This window comes from Sorex fumeus, unplaced genomic scaffold (assembly GCF_029834395.1).
Source record: "Sorex fumeus unplaced genomic scaffold, SorFum_2.1 ptg000083l, whole genome shotgun sequence".
In the NCBI taxonomy this organism is placed as follows: domain Eukaryota; kingdom Metazoa; phylum Chordata; class Mammalia; order Eulipotyphla; family Soricidae; genus Sorex; species Sorex fumeus.
The window spans coordinates 12,067,441-12,086,275 of record NW_026606140.1 but is presented as its reverse complement, the minus strand read 5'-3'; the positions used below and the strand labels follow the sequence as shown (position 1 = coordinate 12,086,275).

Here is an 18,835-nt window from a genome sequence, read left to right as displayed (position 1 = left end):
GACCCTGAATATTTCACTTTTAAACTTGATACATTTTAAGTCAGCCTCTTAACATTGTTGTATGCTAACATTTCTATTTATTTAACATCAAAAAACTCGAGTGGTCTCTCTTTTTATATTGTGTGGAAAGGCTAACTCTTATGAAAATAAGCTTTATCCTTCCAGACTTACAATATTGACTAACATTACTGTTTTTAAATTCTTTGTCAGTCCATCTCAGTAGCTGTCCATTCAACTACCCAACTAAATATTTGTCCAAGATTTTAAGTTCAATAAAAATATTAGTGGGCTGGAGCGATAGCACAGTGGGTAGGGTTTTTGCCTTGCACGCAGCTGACCCGGGCTCGATTCCTCCCTCCCTCCCTCTTGGAGAGCCCAGCAAACTACCGAGAGTATCCTGCCCGAGCGTCAGAGCCTGGCAAGCTCCCCGTGGCATATTCAATATGCCAAACACAGTAACAAGTCCCACAACGGAGACGTTACTGGTGCACGCTCGAGCAAATCAATGAACAATGGGAGGACAGTGCTAATAATATTTGTTATTGGGAATACAGCAAATAAACATGAAGTATGAAATAGACATAACCTCTGCTCTTCTGGAATTTACTCTTTTTGGATCCAATGTATCTTTTATTGGGAGACACATATAAAGATTATTACTAAATTATTTAAGTACAACAGTGCTAAAATAAATGCACGTTCAGGGTGTTAAGAGAAAAGAAAGAAAAGTTGTTAAATGATAGAGGGTTGAATATGAAAGGTTATTTTTGTGGAAGCAACACTTAAACCTGAAATCTTTACAACGAAAAACAGATGCAGAAATGATTTCAATGAAGTTTGCTAAGTAGGAGGAATCGCATATCCAAAGGTCCTAAGGTACAAAGAACTTGACATTTAGAGTATATGCATAGAGCTAAACTTCAGGCTTCTCATTTTTCTTTATCTCGCTAGATATCAGAGTCAGAATACTGCCTCAAATTCTGGACTGGCTTTTCAGCAATGGCTGTTAAAAATCTCACCTGCAGATTTCACCTAATTCGTAGAATCAACTTTAGCACTGAGTGTATTTTATAAGCAGTATTTAGATTGTATATAGTCCAAACTTCTAAAATCTTATCTTTCTAAGACCATTCTTTTATGAATAACTTACAAAGTAAACGGCTCCAAAACTTCCATGTCCAATTTCATGCAAGCCAATAAAAAGTTCTTCAGGATCATCTTTGTAAAAGAGATCGGCAATCTCTGGGTCCTTCGGCACCCCTTTAGGCATGATGACCCGGAACTGTAGGAATTCTGCCTTTGGTATCCCAGTTGGCGTTATTTTTCATTGACAAGTATGTTTCTGACAATTTTTTAGTACCTGTAGAAAAATAAGTTTTGACATTAGCTTATTTCTGACATATTTTTGTTTGGAAGCAATATGAATTCACATTTAAAAAAAACTTTGGTCTTATGGTTTCATAAGATAATCTTATAAAAAGCTTTATAAGCAAATAAAAAAGAGGGGGCCGGAGCAATAGCACAGCGGGTAGGGCGTTTGCCTTGTACGCTGCCAACCCTGGTTCAATTCCCAGCATCTCATAGGGTCCCCTGAGCACTGCCAGGAGTACTTCCTGAGTGCATCACCAGGTGTGACCCAAAAAGCAAAAAAAGAGTAGAACTTCCCCAAGATATGTAAGCAGGCATTAAAACACATAAAAGACTCTCCACATCATAATTAGAGAAATGAAAATGAAAACTATAATGAGATGCCATTTCTTATTTACTAGGATGAAAATTATCAAAATATCAGACAGTAAGCACTGGTAAGGAGGGTGTAGAGGAGTTTGCGTGTGGCTTGATGATTAAAAACATGTATTAAAAAAAAATCTTTTTTTTTTAAAGAGCATGTCAGGGCCAGAGAGATAGTTTAGTGGGTAGGGTGTTTGCCTTTTCTGTGGTAGACCCAGGTTTGATCCCTGGCATCTCATATGGTCTCCCTAGCACTTCAGGAGTAACTCCTTATCATCACAGGGTGTGATCTCAAAAAAAAAAATCATGTTTGGTTAGCACGAGACTGGGGTTCAACCTCTGGCACCGCCATATGAGAAAGTGAAAAAAGTTGGAGCCCTACAGTATTACTGGGAAGGAATGTACAATGCTAAGTTAATTTGAGAAATGGAACGGCAGTTTACAAAAAACTTAACCAAGGAATTACCATTGACCCCAAATTCTGCTCCTTGGTATATGCTCAAAAGAAATAAAAATTTATGTCCACAAAGAAACTTGTACATGGTTATCAAAAGTAGCATTACTCATAACATCCAGAATGGGAACAGCCCTAACGCTCATTTGGTGAATGGACAAAAGGGACATGAGCAAACCTTGTAAACATGTTAAGTATCAGAGGTCAGACACAAGAGATCAACCCATATTTTATAAATAGGGCTGGAGTGATAGCACAGCGGTAGGGCGTTTGCCTTGCACGCAGCCAACATGGCCGACACGAGTTCGGTTCCTCCGCCCCTCTCGGAGAGCCCGGCAAGCTGCCGAGAGTATCTCGCCCGCACGGCAGAGCCTGGCAAGCTCCCCGTGACGTATTCGATATGCCAGACACAGTAACAACAAAGTCTCCAATGGAGACGTTACTGGGCCTGCTCGAGCAAATCGATGATCAACGGGAGGGCCTTTACCTTTACCTTACCTTATTTATATAGATCCAGATTAAGCAAATATCTAGAGATGGAAAATTCAGTCGCAGCGACTTAGAATGACTTAGAATGATGCAGACGTTTAAAGTGATTGTGGTGATGGTTGCCCAATTGTTAATATGTTAAAAACCATCGAACTGTTTGCATGAAATGGATTAATTATGTGGTATGTAAATCAGATCTTAATCTATTTTTAAAAGTATTTTTGCCTAACATTTAAATAATAACGTATTTATTTATTAAGCACTATTATGTGCTTATCAGGTAGCATTAAATTATCACACACACAAACATATATACATATATGTGTACATATACATGTATATCTTCTGTAATCCCCACAATTTTTCATAAATGTAGAACTTTGTTATCCTGGTTTTTATATAATAAAATATGAGTGAAGCAAAACTATTTGCCCTAGTCAGGAAGCTAGCATTTGTCAGAGACGGGAGTTAAACCCAGATCTCACTGCAAAGCTCAAGCAGAATCAATATGAGATATGTACATACATACAGATAACTAAGTAACTCTTCATGAATCACCGGAAGAAATTCTATAATGTGGATGCCATGCTAAATGTCCACCAAAAAAGAAAATTTCCGCAGTTGAAACTTCTTAATAGGGACAAAGCAATATTACAGAGGGTAGGGTACTTGCCTTGCCTGCAGCCAATCGGGTTCAATCCCCAGCACCATGTCTGACTCCCCAACCCCCACCAAGAGTGATCCCTGAGCAGTAGTGAGAACTACCGTGTGGCCCCAAAACCAAAAACACAAAAACAAAAAACAAACAAACAAAAAAGACAAAAAACATTTTTATTTTATTTTTTTGCTTTTGGGTCATACCTGGCGACGCTTGCCGAACCTGGGTTGGCCACGTGCAAGGCAAACACCCTACCCACTGTGCTATGGCTCCAGCCCCCAAAACCATTTTTTAAAAAGGATTACACGTTTATGTGCTGATTGCCAACAGTGCATACATCTAATATGGTCTCTTATTTTTTGATAAATACTGAAATATAAATTTCATCTGCTTTTTATTATAAATAATCCTTACACACAATCATTTCAGCATTTAAACTTATTGCTTGATTTTTTTTTCCTTGATTCACTAGATAACTAAGTTGGAAAACTGATTAATGGAGAAACTATTTTTCAAACAAAAGCCAAGGAATTTCACTCAAAGAGAAGATAAAAAGTGAATCACTGATTAAAGAAGTAAAATGGACAGAGGAACTTCTCTCTTGTTCCCGTGACTTGACAGTCTTAGGAACAAGGTACATATTTTATATATTTCAGTCAAATCATAGCATTTGTAGGTTATCAACTAAACCACTCATTTGTTCACTCAACTCATTCTTGGATCCAAAGAATATTGATTGAGTATCTATTATTTGCTAGACTGTGTCCTGAGCATTAGGGGTAGATGGGATATGGCTCTTATCCTAAAATGGCTTAGACTCACAGAGGATTATGATACATATAATAATAGTGACAACTGCTGTTATAAGAAAAAAAGCAAACAATTTTAATAAGATATAACAGGGTGATCCAATTTCCACCTGAATATCGAGAAGTATGCTTTTATAGGGAAATAAAAGCATTTTGTTCAATAAATCTGTAAAGTGGATGTAGAGTGAGAAAATAAAAAGTTGATGTTAAGCCAAGGAAAGTCACAATAGACCTTTTAAACCATATTAAGAAATTTGGACTTTATCCTGAGGTAATAGGGAGTCACCGAGGTTTTAAATAGGATAAAGAACTCCTCCTGCAACACTGCACCTGTAACCCAGGGCAGTCATCCTGCCAACCCAAGCATGCCAAAAAAATCAAGCACAAAGTCAATATGTCAATACCACTGAAAATGAAATGCAAATTTAGTTATTCTGTTCGTCAGGGGATAAAGTTCAAAAAGTTCAAAAAGTCCCATTGCTTTACCATTATTTTGAGACTAGAACATAAATGGCTTAAATGAAAGCTACACCTTTTGGAAATTATGCAAACAACAAATTATGAATTATGAGGTTGCCTTTGGAAATAGAAAGATCTATGAATAAAATTTGTGGTCATTTAAATCCTTTTAAATCACCAAAATGTATTTAAAATTTTTTTAATAATTTGGCTTCAATATGACTAAAGATAGGTAAAGGCCTTCCCGTTGATCGTCAATTTGCTCGAGCGGGCCCAGTAACGTCTCCATTGGAGACTTTGTTGTTACTGTGTCTGGCATATCGAATACGTCACGGGGATCTTGCCAGGCTCTGCCCTGCAAGCTTGCCGGGCTCTCCGAGAGGGGTGGAGGAATCGAACTCGGGTCGGCCATGTTGGCCGCTTGTAAGGCAAATGCCCTACCCACTGTGCTATCACTACAACCCCTCAGGAATCACTTCTGATAGAGCTCAGGGTATCTCTATGTGGTGCTGGGAATTGAATCCAGGTCCACTGTGTACTATCTTACCAGTTGTACTATCTCTTTGGCCTAGACTAAGATGATTTTCAGGGAAATAAATATTAAATTAAAAAGATGACTGTAAATATTTTGAGAATGTATTGGAAATAAAAATTTAATTACTAGATAAGATAGCAGACACAAAAGTCATAAACTATAAGTCTACCTAAATAAAAAACTTTCTTATCTTACAAAATATAACGAATGAACCTCTGGTTGCGAGCAAGCTGAAGTCACACAGATGACGTTTATTATCTGTCACCTGGAATAGGAAAAACACATTAAGTGACAATTTAAGACAATGGGTATCAGGAAAAGGACAGTGACTCCTGACAGCAGAGCAGCAAACAAGGTGAGTCCTAATCACCTTAGACTAATGCTCTGGGAGAGTTTCTAGGCCCTGGCACAAAGAGAAGGGCAAGTGACAAGAGCCTGGTGGGTAACTGAGATAGGAGTCAAAGGTAACCACAGTGGTTAAAACTCTCAGGCATAGAATCTGGAAAAAACCTGAGTGCCCGAGAACAGATGACTGGTTAAAGAAACTTTGGTACATCTACACAATGGAGTACTATGTGGCTGTTAGAAAAGATGAAGTCATGAAATTTACATACAAGTGGTACAATATGGAAAGTATCATGCTAAGCGAAATGAGTCAGAAAGAGAGGGATAGACATAGAAAGATTGCATTCATCTGGGGGATATAAAGTAACAAAATATGAGATTAATACCCAAGAATAGCTGAGATCAGCACCAGGAGGATTACTCCATAACTTAGAGGCCAGCCGGGTATCCTAGAGGAAAGGGCAGTTCAGATAGAGAAGGGAGCACCAAATAAAGGATGTTTGGAGGATCCTCCCAGGAGGGGAGATGTATGTCGAAAGTAGACTATGGACTGAACATGTTTGCCACTCAACGCCTCTTTTGCAGACCACAACACCCAAAAGGAGAGAGAGAACACAGGGGATTGCCCTGCCACAGAGACAGGGGGGATGGGGGGATGGGGGTGGGAGGGATATTATCCATGGTGGTGGAAAATGGGCACTGGTGAAGGGATGGGTATCTGATCATTGTATAATCGAAACCCAAGCACAAAAAATTGTAAATCTACAACTGTACCTCATGGTGTTTCACTAATAAAAAAAATTAGAAATAAATAAATAAAAATAATTTAAAAATAATAAATAAAATACTAGCCTCACTACCCATAAAGTTTGGGCAAGTGACCTAATTAGTAATTATAAGTGTTCTCTATTAGAATATAGTGACAATACTAAGGTATTGTAAGGTAACTGTGAGTATTAAATGAAACTTTGTAGATAAATGACTTGGTACATTGCCTATCATTGTGCATACTCAATGAGCAGTAGCTGTTATTATTAATTTTTTTTTACCAATTACAACTCGTTGCTTTAATGAAAAAAAAAAAAAACCTCTCAGGCAACTCAATGCCTCTTTTGCAGACCACAACACCCAAAAGGAGAGAGAAAATAAAAGGGAATGCCCTGCCACAGAGGCAGGGTGGCATGGGGGGGATGGGTGTGGGAGGGATACTGGGATCCATGGTGGTGGAAAATGGGCACTGGTGGAGGGATGGGTATTTGATCATTGTATGACCGAAACCCAAGCACAAAAATTTGTAAGTCTACAACTGTACCTCATGGTGATTCGCTAATAAAAATTAAAAAAAAAAAAACAACTCTCGGGCAGAGTAATGAACAGATGAGAACTGTACAGAAAGAGGACAGACAAATGAGAGACCACAAATGTTGTGAAATTAAGATTCCTTGAGGTCAAGAAGCAGGCCTGTTTTATTGAACTCCCAACACAGCATTCTTACTTAGGTACAGTTTCTTATTGCTGACCTATCTTATCTCTTCCTCACTCTGTGTACTGTATTGTTGTCTATAATATTACTGACAATCTAAAATAAAACATTTGATTCCAAAAAAATTAAAAAAGAGGACAGGGAGATTTGTAGAAGTTTCCCTTAAGTCTCCAACCAAGTTTAAAGAAGGATAAGGCATGTGAAAAAAATAACCCAGAATGGGAATAGAGCTGTGGGAAAGGATTAAAGAAAACAGTACCTAGAGTTAATAAATGGCTGGGGACAGTGTTGTTAGAATTCTAGCCAGAATAGAAAATCTCCTAATTCATGAAGCATTCACTCAGAAGACAGTCTCCTTTAGTAGTAGGGAATAATTGATCCTAGCCTAAATGTTTCTCTAAAGATGTTTAACCAATGTTTTTTTTTTTTTTGCTTTTTGGGTCACACCCAGCAATGCTCAGGGATTACTCCTGACTCTACACTCAGGAATTACTCCTGGCGAGGCTTGGGGGACCATATGGGATGCCGGGGATCGAACCCAGGTTGGCCGTGTACAAGGCAAATGCCCTACCCACTGTACTATCACTCCATTGTACTATAAACTCCCTGTTTAACCAATTAGAAAGCAAGATCTACAAGGATTAAATTATCTCCAAGTGGCTTGACTTTGCATCTAAATAAAACTCACCGATATTGAAAGGAATCCAAAAATATTTAATATCACAACATAAAATTCACAACATCAGGGGCTGGAGCAGTAGTCCAGTGATTAGGGCATTTCCCTGGCACTTCCTGGCCTGGGATGGGTCTCTAGCATCCCAGATGGCTCCTGGAACAGAGCTTTGCATGTGGCCCAAAAACTAAAACAGTAAAATCAAAGGTGCTCTAGAAAGTACCTATATTTTAATTAAAATGAAACTATAACATACCAAAACTTGTGGTATGCCATTAAGTGCTCATAAGAAAATCTATATTAATAAACTCCTGATTTAGAAAAAATCTCAAGTCCATTAACTTTCATTATAAATAGAATAATGACCAAAGGGACCACCTGGGATTAAGTACTTGCCTTGCATGTCCCCAACCCTGGTTTGATCCCTACCACTGTATATGGTCCTTCAGCATACAAAGCCCTGCACACTAATGTTCACAGCAACAAATACTACGAAAAAAACATTCTATACTGCATGAAGACAATGACTGCAATTCAGCAAGAAAATGAACCATTGGTACATGCTACAACATGGATTCATCTCCAAAAAATCACGCTGAGTAAAAGAAACTACATGAAACTCTAAGAATTCATTTATAGAAAATTCTAGAAAAAGCAAGTGAGTCCAAAGTGACAGAAAGCACATCAGTGGTTGACTGGGACAAGACTTGAATTATAAGAAGCAGGAGGAAGAAATTTAAAAGGTGCATGAGGAAGCTTTAGGAAATGTCTCAAATAGTTATCATGATGATGGTATAAAATATATATACGTATGTAGAGTACTGTATGTCAATCATACATGAATAACATATTAGAAAGAAGTAATAATCAAAGTTAGAAGCCAAATAAAGTTGAGCTGGTTCTTGCAAAATATGGGCTAGTTAAAATATATTCTTACTAATACTGTATTATAACAGTGTACTTTTTAAAAATTTTTTAAATTTATTATTTTTTTTAATAGTGAGACATCATGAGGTACAGTTGCAGACTTACACATTTTTGTGCTTGGGTTTCAATTATACAATGATCAAACACCCATCCCTCTACCAGTGCGCATTTCCCACCACCACGGATTCCAGCATCCCCTCCGCCCCCAGCCCCTATCCCACCCTGCCTCTGTGGCAGGGCATTTCCCTCTCTCTCCTTTTGAGTGCTGTGGTTTGCAAAAGAGGCCTTGAGTGGCAATCATGTTTGGTCGATAGTCTACTTTCAGCATGCTCTCCCATCATGGGTGGGTCCTCCCAACACCCTTTATTTGGTGTTCCCTTCTCTTTCTGAGCTCCCTTTTCCCCTAACATGTGTGGTTGTCCTCCGGGTCATTGAGTAAAATTCCTGGTACTAATCTCTGCCATTCTTGGGTGTTAGTTTCCTATTTTGTTATATGTTCCCCAGATGAATGCAATCTTTCTGTGTCTATCCCTTTCTTTCTGAGTCATTTCGCTTAACATGATACTTTCCATGCAGTACCACTTGTATGTAAATTTCATGACTTCGTCTTTTCTAACAGCTACATAGTACTCCATTGTGTAAATGTACCAAAGTTTCTTTAACCAGTCATCATAAGAGTGTACTTTTAACAAACCTTTTAAAACATGGCTGTTGTTGGTTTGTTTTTGTTTTTGGCATTGGGCCACATCCGATGGTGGTCCAGGACTATTCCCAGCTCTGGATTTGGGGGGAGCATGCAGTATCGGGGATTGAGCGCAGGTCTCCTCTGTACGAAGCGTGCACTCCAAACCCATAAGCTATCTCTCTGCCCCCTGAAAGTTATTGTCGGGGTTGCAGAAAGAGCTCAGGTAAATGGCTTGCACGTGCTTGAGCCCAACTCAATCCCCAGCTCAGAAGTGACTCCCTGAGCACAGAGCCAGGAGCAGTCCCTAAATCAGAGTGATCACCACATACTTAAATTTACCCACTCACCCAAACTCAACAGGCATAAATATAAAATTTAAAGAAGAAAAAGCTATTGACATTAGCAATATGAAACACACAAAACATAGCTTAGCAACAAAATAAGTAAATACTGAAGGAGAAAAATGGGTTCGGGATGGAACTCAGCAGTAGAGCACTTGTCTTACATATATGAGGCTCTGCATCTGATTCCCTACACTGCAAGAACAAAAACAAACCCAAAGAACAACCCCCAAACCACTAAAGTACAAGGACACCTCATTTTACACACCAAAGTAACAGACAGAAAAAAGTCTACATTAACCTGGGGAGGACCTAAGGAAATTAGTTACACGTTGCTGGAAGAACAGAACAGGTACATTCTTTGATCTGATAAGAATATTTCAAGAATTCATATGCGGGGGGCTGGAGCAATAGCACAGTGGGGAGGGCGTTTGCTTTACATGCAGCCATCCCGGTTCGAGTCCCAGCATTCCATATGGTCCCCTGAGCACCACCAGAAGTCATTCCTGAGTGCAGAGCCAGGAGTAACCTCTGTGCATCGCCAGGTGGGTGTGGCCCACAAAGGAAAAAAAAGAATTCATACAAGGTAACATAATTTTTTTTAAGGAAAAGATGTAGTTATAAGTACGGAGTGCATTAGAGGAATGCTACAAAGAAGACAATGAAAGGGATAAAATAGTAAAGATGGGAAACATGGCTTGATTAATCTGCAAGTTTAGATATATTCACAGGCTTGTGTTTTACCTGGAGCACATGCTGAGACTTCAGGTAATTTCTTTCTTTCATTTTGATTTTCTGTATTTTCTAAGGTTTTTGGAGAAGCCTATTACTACTATATCAAGACAAAGTATTCTAGTTCATTTCATTTTTAAAAACGAATTCTCCATATTGTAGGGGCTAGAGTGATAAGACAGGGGGTAAGGTGCTTGCCCACAATCAGCCTGGGTTCAATCCCAAGAGTCCCATGTGCTTCCTGAGCACCAACCCGAAGCAATTCTTTTTATTTTTATTAAATTGGATCACTGTGAAGTGTACAGTTGCAAGGTTGTTCATTATTGGCTTTCAGTCATGCGATGTCCCAACCCCTATCCCTTCACCAGTGTACATTTCCCACCACCAGTGTCCCCAATTCCCCTCCCTCAATCCCCACCTGCCTCTATGGCAGGCACTTTTCCAGAAGCAATTCTTGGTTGCAGTGCCAGGAGGAACCTCTAAGCACCACTGAGTGTAGTCCCCGTAACAAAAAAACAAAACAAAACAAAAAAACAACAACCAAAAACAACAACAACAAAAAAACAAAAACAAAACCCCAAGTTCTCCATATTGTAAGTTATATATAATATAGATATAATATATAATCAAGAATAATGAAAACTATAATACTTTGACATTCTAGCTTTTTATAAATTTTCCCCAATTTTATCAATTTTTATTTTTAGTTTATCTTTCTTACAGAAAGAAAACTTTATTATAGAAAAAACAGAAAATACAACTTATTTTCATTCTATAGGAGAAAATTATCAACGTATGAACATACCTTTTTGTATACGGCACAAAATATACTGTTTCATTCAGATTCATTTTAGCAGCAATCTATTTTCCTCGTTCGATTGCTTCAGTCCTATATATTTGTGGTGTACCTATAAAAAAAGAATTAAGCATGTTAGAAGCAAAATTAGGCAGGCAGTAATTAATAATATGGCGGTTTAAAATATATACAGGAATAATAATAACACAGTTAAAATGTTAACTTTGTTTATGGCTGGCAATGAAAGGTGAAATTTTAACAGCAAAGATCCAGTCTACCCTTTTGCAAGCAATATCATGATAACGTGTCACTAGATGTTAGAATCTATATCGAGGTTTTCACTGGTTTGTCTGAGTCCAAGGAAATTCAATTGAGACTAGCAGTAGGCAGGAATAATCTGACAGTACAGTGATGCTACTGACTGTCAGTAAGTTCATATTTTGAATTGCTTTTCCAATAGCATTATGGTTTATATCGGCTCATCTATCTTTCTGTTCCTAAGTTCTTCTATTACTCATCTCCACATTTGGGAGATAAAGATTATTCTTCTTAACCCATTAAAAAAAAAAAAAGAGTGACCCAGGGCTGGAGCACCCTGCCAGAGGGTGACCTGGGCTCGATTCCCGGCATCCCATATGGTACCCTGAGCTCCTTAAGGAGTGATATCTGAGTGCAGAGCCAGGAGTAACCCCTGAGCATCACTAGGTCTGACCCTTATCCAACTTTGGTGAGAGTGTCAACTTGTTTACCCTCTGAGAAACGATGTGGACTCTTCTCAAAAAAAAAAAATACAAATTGACCTTCCTTATGACACAGCTATTCCACTTCAGGCATATACCCCAAGGACCCCAAAATATTATTTCCAAAAGACATTTGCACTCTTATGTTCCCTGAAGCACTATTAAAATAGCCCAAATCCGGAAACAACTCAAGTGTCCAAGAACTTCTGGCCTGGATCAAGGGTGGTGTATATATGCACAATGGAATACTAGACAGCTGTAAGAAAAAATAAAATCTGTTGCTACCTGGTGCATGAAGTTAGAAGGAGAGAGATGGACAGAGAGTGCCATCTCTCAAAGATGGCGCTGGATAACATTGGTTTAATCTTTCTGTTCTTTCTCCACCTCCCCCAAGAGAGTTTAAGTTTATTTAGTTACACCCATCACAGTGCTCCCAGAGGCACACCCATTTCCATCAGGCATTCCCAATCTTCTGTGCGTTTTCTTTTTTGACAGGAGATAAATTCATTTTTATTTTCATCTACTTGAGTCAAATCCTCTTTATCTTTAAACTCTCCTTTGTGCTCTTCTTCCCCTCTCTGTTAATCACAGATATCCCCACACCGGACCAGGGACTTGTAAAGTCGTATTCTCTGAGGACTCTGGATTTTGTATATGGAAGTGAAATACTGCTTTTCCCTTTCCTTTATGTCCTTTGCATAGTTTAGAGCAATGTTCTTTTGTATAGACATAGGAAAATAGTTAATGCTATGCTTTTGTAATTTGGGACTTACTGACTCCAAATAATATTTACTCCTTGGCATTCATCATATTTACTTGACTTAAGCCTTAGGTGCCCTTAGTTCTTAACACCCCAAAGGGAGGGTTCTGGTGAAGGATTTGGATGAACCGAGGGCAAGCTGTAAGCTACCCTGGCACTGAAAGGTGACAAGCTAAGTACCATAAGTATAATAAATTAAGAGCAAGGTCATGGAAAAAACCCTCATGACTCAAAAAGAAATAACTCAATAAGAACCCTGCTGGGGTTAGGAAAGACTAACCTGGTCTGAGGACTGTGGTCTAGAATATATAGTGAGATGTCCCCAGAAAGAGCCAACCTTTAAGCTTAATATATCTCCTATTGTGTCCAAACAAAATGACTAGAAATATTATTAAGAAGTAATTTTAATAAGTTTATTTAAATGGATACTGGTTAAGGAAAGGAGAGATCAAGACACCCTTGTTGGAATCCCACCCTTAAGCAGATCTCCTAGTAATCTGGAGTGCTGAACCCCCAGATGAGATTTCTGTTCTTTGAGTTAATCTCCCAGAAGATCTCCCTTGAAGGAAGGGCTTTCCATCTGTTTATTGTTATGATAATGTTCACAACCTTTCCTATGTGTGCCCCCACCCTTCACAATTTCTCAATAACTACACTGTGAGAGTCTCCTGCCCGCGAGCCTGGCTGTCCTCACTGGGGTCCCTTGTGGAGGGTCAGGTTGAGTTTCCCTCCCCGCCACGAACAGAGCCCCGGCAGCCTAAGACATCTGGAACCAGCCACAGCCATGCTTAAGACCACTCTCCACATGCTCGGACGAGCCTCACGCATGAAGGAACTGGCAGAGAAACCCAGGTGTGCAGGACCCGGGGCTGAGATCTTCAAGCCTGCTTGGATCGGGACTGGTCCTCCTCCACCCAGATCCCCCATCTTCCAGTAGCTAGGTGTTACACCTACCAACTGCCCCTAGCACCTGTGTAACCCCATAAACGGCCAAGACCCAGAGACTATAAAACCAAACTCCTGGACTTCTTATTGTCTAGTTCTCGTTCTCAGAGAACCCAGCAGGCTACCGAGAGGCTACCCACATGGCAGAGTTTGGCAAGCTCCCTGTGGCATATTTGATATGCCAAGACCCAGTTACAATGATGGGTCTCATTTCCCAGACTCAGAGAGCCTCCAATGTGGCACTTGCTAAAGTCTCAGGGCTAGGACGAATGGAGACGTTACTGGTGCCTGCTCGAGGAAATCGATGAACAACGGGATGAGAGTGATACAGTGATACACTGTGAGACTGGAATAAACAGTCACTGGCTACCAACTAGCCTCTGGCCCCATTTCTTCATTCATTCATTCATTCATTCTATCAGCAGAGAGTCAACTCTTGGCTACAGAACACATGCATTGCACACCCACACCTTGAACTCACAAGGTGGGATATAAAGAAACACGGTAAAGGAATAACAATGGCCAAAGGCAACAGAACCTGAGAACTGATCTACAGAACTGAGTTTACTAAGGGGGGAGGTGGGGGTGGGGGGGGGAGAAGAGAACTCAGGGATAACGGACTCTGTGGCGGAGCATGTGGTGTGGCTATGTGACATGCATGACAGACATTCTGAGTAATATTATACATCGTGATGTATCATATGTGCTGGAGCGATAGCACAGCGGGTAGGGCATTTGTCTTGCATGCAGCCAACATAGCCGACCTGAGTTCAATTCCTCTGCCCCTCTCGGAGAGCCGGCAAGCTACTAAGAGTGTCTCGCCTGCAGGGCAAAGCCTGGCAAGCTGCCCATGATGTATTTGATACGCCAAACACAGTAACAACAACAAATCTCAAAATGGAGACGTTACTGGGCCCGCTCGAGCAAATCGATGTGTGTGATGTATGAGGCGTATATCATGATGCCTCAAATTATTATTATTATTATTTGCTTTTTTGGGTCACAGCCAGCAATGCTCAGGGGTTATTCCTGACTCTGCATTCAGGAATTACTCCTGGCAGTGCTTAGGGGACCATATGGGATGCTGGGAATTGAACCCAGGTTGACCCTGTGCAAGGCAAACGCCCTCCTCACTGTGCTATCTCTCCAGCCCCAAAGCCTCAATTTTTTTAAAAAAAGATATACCCAATGTAGAAAATTTGGGAAATATACGCACTGTTACAAAAAAAAAATTATAATCCTATTCTGGACATACTCTGTCATAAATAAGTCACTCTTTTTCAGGCACATTCTTATTAAGCCAGTATTTCTTTTGTTATACAGCTGAGATTATACACACGCACACACATGCACACACGCATACACACGCACAAACACACAACACGCATGCACATTTCCATAGTCCAATTTTCCTCTCTCTTAATTGTAAGCATTTTTTTTATTAAACATTCATTCACAAAAATCATTCGATGACTGTCAATGTGTATCTTTTAAATAATTAACCAGACTTGGGGAAGGGTGGGTTGAGCTTCCCTCCCTGCCCCAAGCAGAACCCCGGCAGCCGAAACCTCCAGAACCCTACCGCTGCCATGCTCAAGGCCACCCTCCACATGCTTGGACGAGCCTCACCCTAGAGAGGACTGGCAGAAAAACCCAGGTATGCAGGAACCTGTGGCTGCGATCTCCAATCTGGAGGGGGCCTCCTCCCCGCAGCTCCCCACTTTCCAGGAGCTTGGCAGTCACACCCACAAGCTGCCCCCAGCACCAAGTAATCTCATCAATGGCCAAGATCCAGAGACTATAAGCTAAAGCTCCCGGAAGAGAGCAACGCAGAATTTCCTGGGCCGTTCAGCCATTTACAGTCTAGCACACATTTTTTTTTTTATTTTTTTATTAGTGAAACACCATGAGGTACAGTTATAGGCTTACAAATTTTGTGCTTGGGTTTCAGTTATACAATGATCAAGTGCCCATCCCTCCACCAGTGCCCGTCATCCATTTGTGGCACAGTTTGTTTAGTTTTAACATACTTGCTTGTATTCTCTTATCGATAGGCTTGAATGGCTCCAGAATGAACTACAACAACCTTTACACACTTCCCTCTGCGTGGGAAGGTTCTTGGTGGTGGGATTGCTGTTTGAATATTATCTGCAATGAACTATTGTCAACTACTTTTATGAAAATAAAATAGAATAAATAAATCATTCATTAACCAGAGAGATACAAGAGGGGTTACGGCGCTTGCTTTATTTATACTCAGCCGACTCTGGTTGAATCCCTGGCATCACATGTAGCCCCTAAGCACCACCAGGCGTGATCAGCGAGTGCTCAACCAGGAGAAAGCCCGGAGCACAGTGAGGCGTGGCCCCCAAACAAAAACAAAATCAGCCACTTAAATTATTATATTCTTGGTCACGTTTACAATGGTGCTAGTTTCTAATTTTGCTGTTCAGTTATGACACCTTACCACCGTCAAAGGGCTCAGCACCACACACCAATGCCCCTATGTTACTTCTAGTCTATCCCATCGTTATCCCACTCCTTTGTGTGGCATTTTCAGTTCCGTTAATTCTCAATAAACACTTGTGGAAGAGCCAGAACCATTTGCAACTGTCCTTCCGCACTTTTAACCTTCAAATGATCCCCCCTTCTATCCTATAACTTTTTTTTTCTTTTTGGGTCACACCCGGCAATGCACAGGGGTTATTCCTGGCTCTGCACTCAGGAACTCAGGAATTACAAACGCCCTACCCACTGTGCTATACCTTTAGCCCCTATCTATCCTATAACTTTATCTAACATTTAATTCATACCTCAAACTATTACTGTTAACATAAATTCACTCAAAATTTTTATTCAGGTGTAACATAAAATTATACTAGTTTCAGGTATATATACGATAACTTGACACTTTATATATAAAATGCTCACCAAAACTGGTCTAGTTAATATTCCTCTCCATAATTGAATGAATAATCTTCTGAATAGGACTTATAGCACTTATTTTCTAAGCAAATAAAATCTGGTTTTGAGGTCACACCTGGCTGTGCTTACTCCTGGCTCTGAGCTCCTGAGTCACTCTTGACAGTGCTCAGGGGACCATATGCAGTGCTGGGGATCAAACCTGGGTTGGCTCTGCGTAATGCAAGCACCTTAGCCACTGTACTGTCTCTGCGGTTAATAATACCACAATACAGTGCTATCAAATATAGTCAAAATGTGATAAAGCCTATCCCTCCGATTTATTTATTTTGTCACTCCTTTCTTCCACCCCCAGATTCTCACTTCTGGCAATTACTAACCTAAATTCTTAAACTTGATAATCAAAAATAGAAATTAGTTATTATGCAGTTTTATATTTATACCGTTGACTTGCTTAGACTGTTCCCAATCTAGAATATCCAAACCATTCAATTCTCTTTGTCTGGCTAAACACCTCTTCTTAAAGTTCTATATTCTCTCTTGATTTAAGATAAAAAATGGGTACATATCAGTGCTATCACTGAATGCCAAGTGCCTGTTCAGAGAATATAGTGTAGATCTAAATCTATTTTTTGATTAATCACAGCATCCTTGATTATTCACATTCACACCATCCTTTGATTAATCACAGCATCCTAATCACATGCTATCCTTAAAAATGGTTTCTATTGAGTATCAATTAAATGCCATAAAAGTCATCACTTAAGTTATATAAATGAGTAATCTTTAAAATATGCACCGATGTAAGCATCACTGATCTTAGAACATTTTCATCACCACAAAAAGAAATTCCTTATTCTTAGACTATCACCACTTAGCCTTCTATTCCTAAGCAAACACTGATCTACTTTTTAAAATATAGATTTTTCTGTTCAGGACATTTTATACCAATGGATTAATATATGATCTTCTAGCACAGCCTTCTTTTTTCTATAATGTTTTAAGCTTCCACCCATGTTGTAGCATAAGTCAGTGTTTCTTTCTATTGCTGAATAACATTTCATTATATTGTTATACCATATTTTATTTATCCATATATCAGCTGATGAACATTTGGGGTTTTTAAAATATTTTTTGGCTGTTTGGAATAATACTGAAATTGTCATTTGTGTACAAATTTTTGTGTGGACATAATTTTTATTTTTCTTTATTGCATACCTAGAAGTGGAATTGCTGGGTGCCGTGGCATCTTTAGATACTAAATACTCAAAAAAAAAACTATTACAATCCTTTTCTTTTCCATCTCAACCTTACATTTAAAAATGCTTTTTACAATATGGGCATTCCTTAAAAAAACTACAAATAGAGCTTCCATATGACCCTGCAATACCACTTCTGGGAATATATCCTGAGATTATAAAAAAAAAAGCACAGATGAAATGACATCTGCACCTGTATATTCCTTGCAGCACTGTTCACAACAGACAGAGTCTGGAAATAACCCAATTGCCCGAAAACAGACGACTGTTTAAAGAAACGTTGGTACATCTACACAATGGAATACTATGCAGCTGTTAGGAAAGATGAAGTCATGAAATTTGCATATAAGTGGATGGACATGGAGAGTATCATGCTAAATGAAATGAGTCAGAAAGAGAGGGACAGACAGAAGGACTGCACTCACTTGTGAAATATAAAATAACATAATATGAGACTGACACTCAAGGACAGTAGACACAAAGGCCAGGAATACTGCCCCATAGTTGGAAGCCTGCCTCATGAACTGGGGGAGAAGGCAGCTGGGATAGAGAAGGGATCACTAAGACAATGATGGTTGGAGGAATGCTCGGGATGGGAGATGTGTGCTGAAAATAGATAAAGGACCAAACGTGATGGCCTCTCAGTATCTATATTGCAAACCACAATGTCCAAAAGTAGAGAGAGAGTATGGAGGAAATTGTCTGCCATAGAGGCAGGGGGTTGGTTGTGATGGGCAGGGTGGGAGAGGGGAGGGAACTGGAGATATAGGTGGTGGAAAATGTGCACTGGTGGAGGAATGAGTGTTCGATCACTGTATGACTGAAATTCAAACATGAAAGCTTTGTAACTGTATCTCACAGTGATTCAATAAAAGAAAAAAATAAGATAATATCTTTTAAACTCATCCTTCCTTCAAAAACCAAATAAGGACCTTTTCCCTCCAAAATGGCATTTTAAGAATTATCTGAAGGGGTCCGAGGGAGAGTCCAGTGTGCTGATCACATCCTTCACATGCAGGAGGCCCAGGCTCTACCACTCTGCCTCTCTCTGGCACTATATGTTCTCCTGAGCAGGACTCGAAATGACCCCTG

At 39.7% G+C, this 18,835-nt stretch overlaps 1 protein-coding gene across 1 annotated transcript in view; it reads right to left on the bottom strand.

The window, feature by feature from the left end:
- The window catches only part of TAOK3 (TAO kinase 3), a 214,109-nt gene that overhangs the window by 105,317 nt on the left and 89,957 nt on the right, over positions 1–18,835 (bottom strand). Inside the window, exons 2-3 of the mRNA XM_056131022.1 lie at positions 11,127–11,229; positions 1,151–1,360 (exon numbers count right to left, since the gene is read on the bottom strand). Of these exons, the coding sequence (XP_055986997.1) occupies positions 1,151–1,270 (120 nt within the window). The 5' untranslated portion in view covers positions 1,271–1,360; positions 11,127–11,229. The remainder of the gene's footprint in view (positions 1–1,150; positions 1,361–11,126; positions 11,230–18,835) is intronic.